At 55.6% G+C, this 13,982-nt stretch overlaps 1 protein-coding gene across 6 annotated transcripts in view; it reads right to left on the bottom strand.

The window, feature by feature from the left end:
* Window positions 1-13,982, bottom strand: part of EPHB2 (EPH receptor B2) — a 128,087-nt gene that overhangs the window by 89,815 nt on the left and 24,290 nt on the right. For 3 of the 6 annotated variants that reach the window (XM_050909579.1, XM_050909580.1, XM_050909581.1), the window contains exons 1-2: window positions 7,807-7,823; window positions 6,732-6,749 (exon numbers count right to left, since the gene is read on the bottom strand). The exons of the other annotated variants lie outside the window; for them this stretch is intronic. In XM_050909579.1, coding sequence (XP_050765536.1) covers window positions 6,732-6,749; window positions 7,807-7,823 — 35 coding nt within the window. Of the gene's footprint in view, window positions 1-6,731; window positions 6,750-7,806; window positions 7,824-13,982 lie in introns of those variants that run through there. 6 annotated transcript variants of the gene reach the window in all.

The raw sequence follows: 13,982 nt of genomic DNA, 5'->3' as shown, positions 1-13,982 counted from the left end.
CCACCCACCAGCCCAGCTGGACTTTCCTCCTCAAAATCCAGAATCAGGGTACCACAGCCCCGGAGCAGCTCTGCCGCTGCAGACGAGGAGCCCAGCCTGAGCAGGTTTTCTCCATCACCTTCCAGCTGCTTTTGCAAAAGCAGGATGTTTTTTTCTCAGCGTTTTGCATGGTAGGCAGTATCCTTGGCAATGCAGTAGCACACAAGAAGGAACAGCACTTTTAGGACTTAAAAGTACTAAAAAATTAAACCAACGTTAAAGCTGGTTTTCCAGGCGATTTGTGTTGAAATAGGTCAGGCGATGCTACCACTGACCAGCACAGAGGAGAAATCTCCCTAAGCCACACGGGCAGCAAAGCCTCCTTGTCCTTTCTACAGCTCGTCACGCTTCCAGCGAGGAAGTTTTTTTCACCCCAAATAGCTATAGGTTGGCCTAACTACACTAATGGCATGAGAAGCGATGCTCAGGTTATGGCACCCCAATACTTAGGCTAATGTGTGTAGGTGTTCCCCAACCAGCACACTGGGAACGGGCCAGTCTGTCTGGGAACGGGCCAGACAACCCCATCAGAAATACATTGGACAGACGCTTCCATGAGTGGTTTCCACAATCTGGGGCAACTGTCCATCCTCGTGGTCTGCGGTCACACGCTCGTTGCAACACAGGGATTTTTCTGCACCGTGCCCAATGCTGACATTTTAAGAAAATAGGACAATTTTCTGGTGTTTAGGAAATGGAGTTTAGAAATCATGCCCAAAGGTTTCAGCACACCGAGGCCAGGCATGGGAAAAGCGTGACGCTTGTGGGACAGACTGTACAGGCCAGCGTACAGCCAGTGATTCTGTGGCTGAGACCAAGGCGATGCCCACAGAAGAAATTATATCCCTCTGCTCTGTAGGGAGAATGCGAATCTGCCCCTGATTTCAGCGCGTGCACTCGGGATGCCAACTACATTTGCAGGGATGCTGGGAAGCATCCATCACACACACACACGCAAGACACAAACATGAAATCCGGCTTGCAGCTTCACTTTCCCTGCCCTCCCAGTTAATGCAGGACAGGCAGGGAAACAGTCCAGCTTCAGGGCTCTGCAGCTGTCAAGAAAAAGCATCTTATGCACAAGGCGGACACCCACTCCATGTCAGCTCACTGAGAGCGATCAACCAGGAGAACCCCAATACAGCCCAGGTCTCCAGCCACCATCCTATAACCCAACAAACGGTGCCAGTTCCCATGGCCACAGCAGGGATGGAGAGTTACTGGCTCTAACCGTGTCCTGTTGCTGCTCCTCACCACCAAAAAACCAAGCATCCTGCCACAAATCCCCCAAAAGCATCTCCACCTTCTCCACTTTCACTATGCTGAAGAGAAACAAAGGAAGAAAAGCTCAGCCTTGAGCAGATCCATCATTTAAGAGACAAGCCTGGATGCAGAAATGACTGCTGTTCAGCCTGCCCAACAGCGCACACGAACTCCCCTTTCCCCATCGGCAAGCCAAAAAGTGCCTCAGCACAGATATGCTCCTTGCACCTACTTCTGGCAGTAAATCATTTTCAGACTGTGGGTTGTTCGTTGCTCCTGGTTAGAGCCAGCGGTTTCCAGTTCACAGGAAACCAGGATTTCAAAATTTGGTTTTATTCCAAGAGTAAAAAGCAAAAATAGTTCTTTTCAAATTTTCCCACTAGGAAGAGTTCTGGAAAACAGCTAGTCCAGAAATGTTGTCATTCAGATTTATGAAATTTCTTTTTAAACTGAGTATTTGTTTACATAGTTCCATAACAGTGTTTATTTTATCAGAGTATCTGGCTTTTTCATTAAAACACCAGTGGCACTTTGATCTGAAAGGAAAACAACATTTTTCACCTACTGCTAGCTAGAAGTTGCATTACTTTGAAAAAAAACTTAAATTTGTTACTTTATCTTAACTACCAATGACAGTGGTGCATAGTAAGTATATTAATAGCAGTGACTATAATGTAAAAGCAGATATACTCTAAGCCAGTATAAATAATTCCCCACATAAAAATAATATTTTGAAGCTTTTTGCATTTTTAAAAGCCTTTTATTTAATGAAAACTCAGTGCAACGGCAATGTTGTGCCCGGTGCCTTACTGCAGAGCACGCTGCCCACAGCCCTCGCCGCTGCCCCTTATCCGCAGCTGAAGAATCACACTTCTCCTTGGAGCTATGCATCTACCCTGGCTGGGCCAAGGACGTCTTGTTTTGACACAAGACCAGGAGGAGTAGAAATTTGCAGGTTTTAAGCAGGTTCTTCCAATGGTCAATTATCTTTTCATAAAAAAAATCTTCCATTAATTTTAGTCTGAATTTACGCTGTTCGGCTGCCAGCTATTAGATTTCCTTTTACTTGTACAAAGGCTCTGCTATCCAAAACCTCCTTTCCCTCTTGTGGTGCTTAAGGGTGACAAATGAATCATCTCCAAGATAACTAAATTAGCTGAGCTTCTTTATTCTTCCACCCTAAAACAGGTTCCTTTCTTTGAGGCTCCTGTTTATCAACCTTCTTTGCGTAGGGTGGACCCCAAGACTGTGGTCCCCATTGCACACAGCTGTAACATCCCAATGCGCTCCTTTCTGCACAGCTTTTCTACCAAATTGGTGCCCTGGCTAAAGTCCATTTCGAGACGGGTTGGCATGTTAGCACTTAGCAGTAGTTGCCTGAATTACAGAAAATTGTGAATAAGTGGTCCCCATGAATCAGAGTGAACCTGGTTAGCCTCACTGACTGCAAAAGTGGATGTGAAGCCAGGGCAGGTTTCAATGGTGGTGGTGGGTTTGCTCTATCCTCCATCGATGGCTGGCTTCAAAACACCTTATTGCCCAAATAACGGCCTGCCACAGAGTGATCTTGCCCATATACCTGGCCAGGAGCACCCCTCACCCTCCACCTGAGGTCGAGCAGGCCACGTGGTCCTCCAGGGAAGATCACTGTCTCATCTCTGAGAAGTTTCTTATTTCCAGACAAAAGAAGCACATTAATTCATTTCTCCAGCAAACAAAATCAGGAGTGATATCCAATGAACCAACACACCCCTCCATCTGCAGGGGCTTCTCTCTGCCTCTCTCCCAGGCTCAGACCTGCTCAGATCTCCACAGCAAGAGGCAGTGGTGGGCAGACTGCGGTGGGAGGAAGGCCCCATGAAGATGCAGCTGAGGCCTGCTCTGACATCCCATCCTGAAAGTGCTGGCGTGGAGTCCGAACTAGCAACCAATAAAGCAGAAAGGTTTAAAAAAGCAAGACGAGGCCTTACTACCCACCTCAGCCACACAAGAGAAAGGCTGAGATTCCCCAGGGTCTATTCCTCCTTCAGCTGGATGGGTTTTTATTGCTGCAGATGAGCAGAAGCTCATCAAAGAGGAGTTTGCAGGATGATTGATTGTGGTCTGCAAGGATCTACACGGGGAGGAAGCAGCAGCAAAGAGAGCTCCTTAGCCTGTGAGGGAAATTGCAGCTACAGCTTTGCCTGGGAGCTGAACCCAGTAAGACACATGGAAAACAAGATTCAATTTTACCAGGGAAGGTAATCGCCCCCGAAGAGTAATTGCCAAGAGGAGCGGATCTTGCACTGGTTGCATCCTTCTCCATCCCAGGTGAGCCAGGAGCTGGAGAAGCACATGTTGCAGGAGCACACACTGGGCAGGAGGTCGCCTTGGTTCCTTCTGGCCATTAAGGTATGATAATTGAGGAGATACTCATGGACACCTCTGAGTGGATGGGTGACTCCAGGCACCAAGACGTCAGTCGTACAGAGTTCTGCTACAGGTGCAAGCCCCACACGAGGCATGATAAGCCCCAAGGAATGGGAACCCACCGTCCTCCAGAGGCAGCTCCTCCACCCGCAGCAGTCCCAACAGCGTTGCCCTCGACGCGCTCAGCCCCTTGCAACTTCTGCGCCCACGGTGACCCGTGGTGGGCTGCCATGGCCATATCTCACCCAGCAGGTCCCCTGATCCTACCTGCAGGCTGCCCCATGCTCATACCCAGCTCCAGGCACCCGACAGGACCAACTCCTGCGCTGAGGACAACAAAGACGGACCAATTTCTGGATGGGCTACCCCAAGCCCAACTGTTAGTGTCCTGCCAACCACAGAGAGAAGGTGCCTGCTTCAACCAGCGAACTCGGCAGCTTCGCTCGCTGTCACAGCCAATGCTTTCACGGTGCCATGCTGCCGGTTTGGCAGCGCCAAGTAACAGGGTGAGGGGCTGGTGCCTCGGCAGCCCCATAAAGACCCCTCTGACATCCAGGACAGAGCAACCCCCCGGCAATGACGGTGACGACACGGAGCAAAGCCGCGTGGGAGCGGCAGGGGTGGGTGTCTGGCCCCTGGCCCATCTCTGGTGGCTGGCGATAGCTGCAGCTCAGTGAAATGCTCTCTCCGGAGCAGCATTTTCTCAATATTGTTGTTTGTGTTCTTCCCTCCCGCGTGTTTATCTGCAGATTCACATGCTACCCACGGCATTATAAATAAATCTGCAGCTGCTCGAAACCAGCAGACGCAACTCTGGCCCGCTTCCCACCAGAAACCGCGCTGCTCCCCACGGGACGGTTAGGAGATAAGTGCCTGTCCTTTTCACTTTGAAGATGCTTTCAATAAGCAACTTTCTGCCAGCGCTGGGGCCCGTCGCTGGCGCTGCTGCTTGCTACAAGGGCATGCCAGGGCTCTGGCTCAAGCACTTTGCATCTAAAGATGCGTCATCACCACCATACCACCACCTCCAGATGCTCAACAGCTACGCTAAGACGTTGTCAAGCTGATGATCTGCTATGCCAATGACCTGGTGGGGGGCTCCTACGCTTCTGCATGGTCTTCTTGCTGCTTGGCCACGAGCGAGATGAGTGTGGGGATCTCAGCTGCACCAGCTTTTCCCATCTGGCCAGGTCAGGACTGAGACTGGTGGGCAGACCTGGGAGGGGAGGACAAGACTGGGACCACACTGGGTGCTGGCAGTGCGATGGCCAGGACTGGGAATGGAGAGTGACAGGACTGAGGGACAGTGGCAGAGAGGCTGGAGGGGCAAGGGATTAACAGAGGAGCTGTGCACATTGCAGACACACTTCTCTGTGTCCGGAAAAATAACTTCCATGGAGTTTTGCCAATTTAGACCAATTTAGAGCATCTGGCCCCGAGTTTCTCAGAAGTCCTGGCAAATCCTTCACATTCACAGGCTCCAAACTCATCCAGATAAAGAAACAGCTGGACAAATAAATAGCCCCACAGATAGCTGGAGCCTCCACCCTCATTTTTCCACCCACAACTTTTTCCCTTCCCCTTTCACTTCTCACGCCAGCTCCTCCCTCAGGGTAGGAAACTTGCCAGCATTTTAATCCTGGTACAATATTATTAACAGAGGGAGCGAGCTTCTCGGTTGACCCAGGATCGCATCAGCTGTGGCCAGTGCTGGATGTACAAAGCAGGCAAGAAGTTGCCCAGACCTCTCCGATGGGCTGGGAGCAAAGTCATCCCACGGCAGACACGGCGGGGGAGACCGTGCCTCATCACCATCTCCCAGACGTGACCTGGAAGCCCACGTAACGCACCTCATCAGATCAGTCCAGGCTGGAGGGACGCCGCAGAGCAGGCTCAGTGCTGGAGCCCAGCCGGGTGGAGCAAGACCGGGATCAGCACCGGAGACGCCGCGGCTTGGGACAAACTCCTCCGCGCAGGCACACGTGCTCCTGAAACCACGTTTCCAGCCTGGCCTCAGGCACAGCCACCGCATCCCCGTGCAGGGGGGGTGGCTAATGAGAAACCCGTCTGTCCCCCGCCCCGAGGAGCCCTTGCCGCAGATCTGTTTACCCTTCCAGAAGTTGAAAGGCCCCTCTCTGCCTCCTGTGCTTTACTGGAGCCTTATTATAATATTTTTGCCAGCGAGAGCTGAGAGGGGCTGAGCAAACCCAGTGGCCCTTCTCTGCAGCCCCGAGCTTTGCTTTGCCTGGCCGATGGCCAGCGGAACAAACTGAAACCCAATCCCCCCCCGGCCGACCCGCTGGCGCAGGAACAGCACGCTGCATTGTGAGCCGGCGGCTACAGGATATTTTGGATACTTCACTCAGGGATCCACTTAAACTCCAAGAGGGAGAGTGATTGATAGGGAGCGAGAAGAGGCAGTTGACTGAGCTGGGATGGGGACCGCCGGCATCCCACCCCGTGCCCAGAGCCCCAAAGGCCACCCCAAGGGCAGCCGTACCAGGTCGTGCCGGTCGTCCTGGTGCTCCGGACCCAGCAGACAGGTACCTGGTCATTCAACCCCCTTCCCTGAAAAATTAGGTCCAGCCAGACTCAGAGACCTAAGAATAAGGGTGATGTCCAGCATCTCCATCATCCTGAGCACCTCCGACCTGCCAGTCAGCCCCCCCAGGCTGATAGTCCTGGGGGCTAGCAAGGCATGGACCGGGGAGGCCTGACCCCAGAGATACCACACAGTGCTGGCAAGGGAAAGATGTCACCACTTTTGGGGAGCCATGGAGCCTTCCCAGCCCCTCAGTTCACCAGGACATCACCCAAGCCCGCCTGCAACCCTGTGAAACAGGAGCCAGCCCCAGAGCCAGCGGGTGAGCAGGGGACGGTGCTCGAAGCTGGTGGGGCTCAGCAGTGCCCGCCGGGATGCCTTCACCCATCTACGGGGTGATGCTCAGCTGCCTGTGACACTCGGAGACAGGACTGGTGTCAAACGAAGGGATGTCCCCAAGACACCCTGCCCTTAGCACAGCAGTTCAGCAGCCCCACTGGAAAGTCCCCCTGTGTTTTTCCGCACCTTGCCGAGGGGGCTGCCGTGAGCTGAGCTATGCTTTCCCTGTTCCCACCTAGATCCCTCCCTTCCCCTGATCCCCGACGCCTCGCCTGACCACACGCATCACTGGACCTGTCCTCAGGGGACCAAATCCAGGGCTGACGCTGCCGTACAGAAAGGGGGACCACTGAGGCCCTTGGCTCCCAGCCCTTGCTAGACCGGGAAATCAGGAAAGCAGAGCTCGGAGCAGAGCTGCACCTCGCCATCAGGCGTACGGCATGCCAATGGGTGAGCCAGGAGCCGCAGCCGAGAACGGCCATGACCCAAAGCCAGCACGATGGGAGGAGCAGCTTCAAAGCTCCTCTTCCCAGCCCCTCTTCTCCCTCCTCTGAAGCCGTTGGCTGTCGCAGGCATTGCCCTGCACAGTGCTGGCTGCTCCACTGCTGGAAAGTTCAAAAACAAGGGGAAAGCCCAACTCAACAGCTCCAGGGATCCTGCAAGTCATCCAAGCACATGTCCTGCTTTCTAAGCACCCAACTGACCATCAGCCCATCCAGACACCATCACTGCCAGGCAGACAAGCGCTAAGAATTGCCCCTCTTATCTGCCTGGCCGGGAGGGGTACGGCCCAGCTCTGGCTCTCAGCTGAGAGGGGCTGGGAATTCAGATTTTTCAGCCTGGGGCCTCTGCTGAAGAAGCAGGTTAGGCTGGATGCGAGGGAGGGCCACGCTCTGTCCGGCTGCCCCATCGTCCCCAGTTACTGCTGCAGATGCATCCTCTCTGGCCCCAGTTTCCCAACACCGTCTGCCCCAAAGGTCAGCAGAAACATGATAACCCCACCAGAGACCCCAGAAAGCTGCTCCAGCAGCACCAGTGACCCACGGTCCTTGCTGGCAGCATTTGTCCCAAAAGGAGCCGGGACTTGTAGGTGGTCCGAGTTCAGCCGAGGGCAGGCTGCTGGGAAGAGACAATGCAGATGCTAAATGCCAGCGAGCAGGGGCCCTCCTGCTGCTGCCGGGAATGCGGTAGCCACACAGAGAAGACACAGATGCAGACGTTTAACAGCCATTGCTACTGTCGGTGCTAATGACTCAGTCCCTGCAGTGGCTCCAACCCCATCGTCTGCGAGACACCTTGCGGGAGGGAATCCCAGGGTTAAGCAAGTGTTGTCCTCACCCGCATCCAGCCTCATCCACCCCGTCAGGACAGGCCTGGCAAAGACTAAATCCCCCAGTGAGCTACCTCCCAGGAGGATGGAGCGGGGCCATGTCCCTCCCAACAGCTTCCAGGTCCCTCTTCCTCTCTGGGGGCCACAGGGGCACTCCAGGAGGTTGGAGACCCCATGCCCACGAGCTCCTTCTGCAGATGCTCCAGCCCCGAAGGAGCCGGCAGCCTACACCAGGCACTGCCCCGGTCCAGCTGTTAGCGTGGCACAGCCACCATATGGGGCTGACCCCGTGGCACGGATGGACACACGGCTGTCACTGCTGGAGCCCAAACACAGAGCCACTACCATTGGCATGCAGCAGCAAATGCCACGTACGGCTCCTGGCTGCAGCATCCGGGGGAAAGAGTTGCTTTATAACATAATAACCGGCTCCCACCACCGTGCTCTGGGGCCAACTGGTACAAGGTGTAATGCCCAGGGTGCAGGGCCACACCGCCTAGTCCCCTTCAGTACCCCAGACCCACTCTCCTATATCCCAGACACAGCATCCTGTATCCCCAGACCCACTCTTCTGTATCCCCGGGCACAGGGGCAAGGCAACCTTGGGAGATTCGGGATGCAGCAGGAAGCCCGGAGGCTGCAGAGCATCACCGGGTAAGGAGCACGTGCTTGGCTCTCGCACAACATCCATCCGTCTTCCCCACTAACCCCTGCCCATCATCCGATGCGATGAGTGTTGAGGGGACCGGGAGGAGCAACATGAGCCCAGGGCACGGGTTTTTGGCCAGCTCTGCCTCTCCTTCCCCCTGGGGCCAGTGCCACCGGCCACCCCCACCCAGAGCGGGGACGGTGTGCACAGCGAGCCCCTGTCCCACCTCCCAGCACCGCTGGCACTAAACGAGGTTTTGTCACCCTGCATGGTGGCGCGGGCTGCAAGCAACTTGTTCCCAGCAGGCTCCGGAGCCCTGCTCAGCATCCCAATTGAGCTATCCTTAATGGGCTTCAATTTTAATTTGCTTTTATTGGAAAACACAGATGGTGATCCCCCCCTCCCCCCCCTCCCCGCCCGAACATATACAGGGTAATAACATTTACGGGGGAAAGATATTATCTCCGAACACAGCCAAAGCTCCAGCAAAAGCCCCACCGCCACGCAGCGACACGCAGCTGCGCCGCGCAGCCCTGGGCCTGGCTCATAAAGGCAGGGCCACACAGAGCCACCGGCACGGTGGGGGTGAGGGGAGGCAGGACCAGGGTCCAGCAAAGGAGAATTAAAGACCAGGACTAGCCCCTGGTGCAGCCAAGCAAGCCTGGCAGATTAACCTGGTTAACTTCTTCCGTGACCATGTCTTTGCAAAGCAACGTAGGGAGTTGCCCGGAGCGGAGGGATGTCCAAAGCTGCTGCCCAGGGCTGGAGGGCTGCGCTGGTGTACCCCCCCCCCACCAGAGCCAGCCCCTGCCTGCAGCCCGGACGGCTGCTCCAAGCATCCCTGGCTCCAGCCAGTCCCCTGCAACAAGTTCATGTCAGAGCTCAGGGCGGCTGCAGGGAGGTGACAGCAGCACAGGGACAGGCAGGGACAGGCAGGCACTGCTGCACAGCCAGCCAGGCTACACCAGCTCCAGCAAACAACAAGCATCAAGCAGCCCTTGACTTGTGCCGCATGCACCCGGGCACCCAAATGCCGGTGCCTGCAGATGCTCCCGCTCCTCCGGCGCCGCCACTGCTGCCGTGCAGAGCCCCGGACCCCCTTTCACACCCCCTTGCCGCCGAACACGTAGGGCACGTGGCTGAGCGAGGATGCCCTCCGCCGCACACGTCTGGCTCCATGCATCTACCTGACAGCCAAGTATTCCTGCTTTTCACTGTTTTTACTGACAGGCTGTAAATTTGCTTCTGGTTGGCAGCTCCAAGCGGGAACGGCTTGGGAGGAACCACAGGGCCAGCTGCAGGCTTGTTTTTGCCAAGCTGCGGAGGGATGCCCCGTGCCCTGGGCTGGCTGTGGCAGCGGGGGGCTTCAGATCAGGCTCCCAGCCACGGGAAGCCTCTCCCCGGGACGGATGCAGGAAATCCCCAAATCCCTACAAGGACTTTGGCTTCCTTCTAGCCTCTCCCGAGGCCAGAGCATCTCTCCACCGCCATCCTTTTGGTATCTTCGGGGGTTTGCTCGCAGCCATGCCAGGAAGGCAAACCCTGCGTCCCCTCCGGGCCCCACCGCAGCAGATAAAGCCACAGCGGAGCCGGCAGCTGCGGGCGGTGGGTATTTTTAGCGAGCTGCAAATGTTTCCTTCCTTGGGAAAACCCCATCTTCAATACCTCACCACGGAGAGGGCTTCCTCTTTCACGCCCAGGTAATTCATTACACACTAACACAACCTCCCCAGGCAGCAGGTTGAACCAAGGGGATGCTCCACCGGCGGATGCCGCAAGGCTCCTGCTCGCTGGTGGCCCTGCCTGGGCAAGGGATGTGCTCCATCCATCCACCATAGTGCTGCCCATCAAGCAGGAGCCAGCCAGCTGCCTTCCATCGGGAAAAAGCATCCGCAAAGCAGGCAGGAGATGGGCTGTGGGACCGCAAGGAGGGAGAAGCCTCTCCAGGGCTGAAATCTCAGGTACAACTTGCATCTGCGCCGCAGCAGAGCTGCCATCACCCACAAGGGCTGCATCGAGGAGCTGGGGGACCAGGGACCAGCACGGGAGTGGAGGACATCCACGCCGGGATGTATCTGCAGACCAGCCTGGAGAAGGTGGCAGCAGCTTATGAACCAGCTCTGCTGCTCATGGGGCTGGAGGAGAGCACACACCAAGGTCCAGGCTGCCACTGGGATGGGGTCCTGGAGACCCCAACGCTTGTGGAGACTCATTTCCATCACAAAACTAATACAACCGGTGCGGGTAATCACAGAGCAAACGTCATTTTGAGAGCTGAAGACGAGGGCATCAATGAACCGAGGATGAGCAGTTGCATAGGTAGAGACAACCATAAACTGGTTACACGTATCTGGGAAGAGGATTTTGCACCCACCAAAAAGAAACACACCCGGAGGTAGAAAAAGGCAATTTCTAGAAGTTGAAAGGGATTATTAGCAAAAATTGATTAGGGGGGAAATGTAAACAAAAACAATGAAGAGTAATTACAGTGAGCTTAAGAAGGCTTTGCCAAAACCTCATAAATCTGCGATCATAAAAGAAGGCGTCTTTAGCTAAAAATTATCTTGGCTTTGAATAAAAGAAAAAAATTGCAGTAAAAATAAACATATTGTATAAATTAAAACCAAGGGAAGTTGGCAGCAGTAAATTAGCAGTTATAAGATGCAGACAGTTGCGAAAGGATGTATCAATGAAAAAATCGACTGCCAGCAAACATAAAGGAGAGAAAAAAAGGAATTTTTAAATACACCAAAAGCAAACACAACCAGAGCTGTGGAAAGGCGAGTCCACGGGGATGCTCAAGTGTGAAGTCAGGCAGCAAACGCAGATGCCCCAACGCACCAGGCAGAAAAAAAGGCAAAGCCAGGAGGGATGAGCAGACGTGGCGGCTCTGGGCTGGGGACCAGCAGTGACCAGGGGATGCCAAGAGCCACGGACGTGCCTGAGACCCCTCTTGCTGGCAGCATCCCACTGCCCCGGGCGGCTGCTCACCCTGTCCCATCCAGGAGCGAGGGATGCGCGGTGTCGGGGCCACGTTAGCAACTTCAGAGTTGTTTCCTGACAGCAGCAGCGTTCCCAAGACAACTATTTGCTCTCAAGCAGCTCCTTCATGTGGTCAGCGGAGCCTACAGACCTGCGGGGCGAGGACAGCCCCAGGACCAACAGCTCTCCTCTCCCCTGCCAACACTTTTTGCCATGCACCAAGCAGGGATGGTGCAGTCCAAGGATGGGGAATGATTTTGTAGCATCCCACAGGGCTGGAGGAAAGAAAGGAGCTCAGGGGTCTTGGTCCAGCCCCATCCCCACCACAAGACTGGGGCAGCTGGGGCTTTGCCTAGTTGAGCCTGGGAGAGCTCCAGGGATGGAGATGCCCCAGCACCCCGGGGATCTGCTGCAAAGCGATGCAGAGATTTCCAGCTGCTCAGCAAGCCCTACCTGGACCAGGAGGATGCCCAAAGCAGGTGCTGCCTGCAGAGAAGCCACGGTAGCTCTACAAGTACCGCTGCAGGATCCCCCTGGGCATGATCACCAAACCCCAGGAGGAGAAACAACCCATCAGGTCCGCCAAAGCTGCAGCAATCAGCCAACATCTTGGCAGGAGTCAAACCAGAGAGATGCCTGGGGCATTAGCTGAGCAGCCGGGATATAGGAAAACACAATGAGCACCAGGGAGGACGGATCCAGTGCTGAGAGCTCTCCAGGCCAACAAACAGGCGGTTCGGCCCCGTGCTGCCCGTGCTGTGCTGTTACTTCCTTGCTCTGCATCTCAGATGCCTTGTCAAAGGAGGTGCAGCAACGGGGACACCCCCTGAGCAAGCTCTGAGGATAAAACAGCGGAGGTATCAGTGTGGATGTTGGCCAGACGTAGCTATGAGCTCATGGCTCCTCTGCATCCCTCTGCGTGGCCGGTGCCGCCCCCAGCCCCCAGCCAGCACAGACGCTGCACATCAGGAATGGCCTATGGGCAGGAGTCGAGGTGGGGAAGGACAGACTGCTGCCACCGTGCTTCTGCAGTGGGGAAGGTCCTTGTTTCACTGCTTTTTCTCACTGTGGGTAAAAGCCTCTTGCACGTATCGCAGCACTGCCCGGCTCCTCCAGAGCATGTCAGTGCAAGGAAGAGGTATCGCTCTTCTCCAGTGGCTGGCAGGGAAACTGAGGCAGGGAGCACTCCCCACCGTCTGCCCCAGGAGAGGCTGAGGAAATCAGTGAGCATGGAGCACCTTGTCCCCTTGCCATGCACGGTTTTGGCTTGGCACTGATCGGCACCCCCGGACCCTTCCAGCACATGACACTGAAGTGGCACCACGGCGGGTGGCACTGCCCGTGCAAACCCAGAGACGTGCACCCGGCAGCGAACTCGCCCACAGGCACCTGCGGACCACGCGTGGAAGACGTGCCCTTGAGACAGGCTGTGTCTGCACCCTCTCCCTGGCACCCCAGACCTCCAGTGCTCTTTGCATGGGTGCACGCTGGGGACGGTGGAAGGATCCACCGGCTGCATCCCCGCTCCCTCCCCACGTGCAAAACCACCCTGCCCAGAAGAGAGCAGCCCGGCATCCTCCAAGCACCAAAAGACGCGCAGACAAACACCTACAGCTTTGCAGGGTTTAGGGCTTGCTGCCTGAGCCTCATAAAAGTACCACATTTCCAAAATTTAGTGTACGGGGTGACCAAGGCGTTACCTGACAACCTCCTCAGCCTTGACACGGGAAATCAGGCGAAAAGTCTTGTGCAGGGAATGCACCATCCCCCAAATTCCCTACTCAGCATGAAGCAGCCTTTATAAATCAATGTCTGCAGAAGGAAAACACGTGAGGGAGCAGCAAGTTCATCCTCCCCTTGCTGCTGCACTCCCGATGATCCTTGAATCCCACAAGTGTCATGGGAAGGGATCTCTGGAGGGCTCTAGTCCCATCCCTGGCTCAGGGAGGGCCTCTGACCTACGGGATGTGCTTGAGCACCCAGGGATGCGCCCAGACCCCCGGGAGCACTAAAAGAAGAGGACACCGCTCTTCTCCCATTTCCGAACACTGCGCTCGGTCCTCTGCTGTCACAGCTCCTCTCTCCTCACCCATCTGCAAAGCTCTTTCAGGAGGTGCTGCTCCCTGAGAGCATCCCGGCAGGTCTTGCTGCCACCATACAAGAGCCTGGGTCAGCCAGCGGCCACGATGGCCAAACCATGGGAAACCACCAGCACCCTGCACTGCTGTCAGTGACGCTGGAGCAGATAGGCTGCTGGCTCAGGGATGTACGGGGAATTTATGGCAGGCAATACGTGTAGCCTGGGCCAAGGGTGGCCACATAGATGTCCTCAAGACCAGACTTGCCCGTCAGGCAGAGTGCAAGCTTGCACGCACAGCTTCGTGCGTGGTCATTGCGTCTCCTCCAGAGCACCTGGGACGACAGCACGC

Source organism: Gymnogyps californianus, chromosome 21 (assembly GCF_018139145.2).
Source record: "Gymnogyps californianus isolate 813 chromosome 21, ASM1813914v2, whole genome shotgun sequence".
In the NCBI taxonomy this organism is placed as follows: domain Eukaryota; kingdom Metazoa; phylum Chordata; class Aves; order Accipitriformes; family Cathartidae; genus Gymnogyps; species Gymnogyps californianus.
The sequence above is the reverse complement of the archived record's forward strand: the minus strand, read 5'-3'. Positions and strand labels throughout refer to the sequence as shown.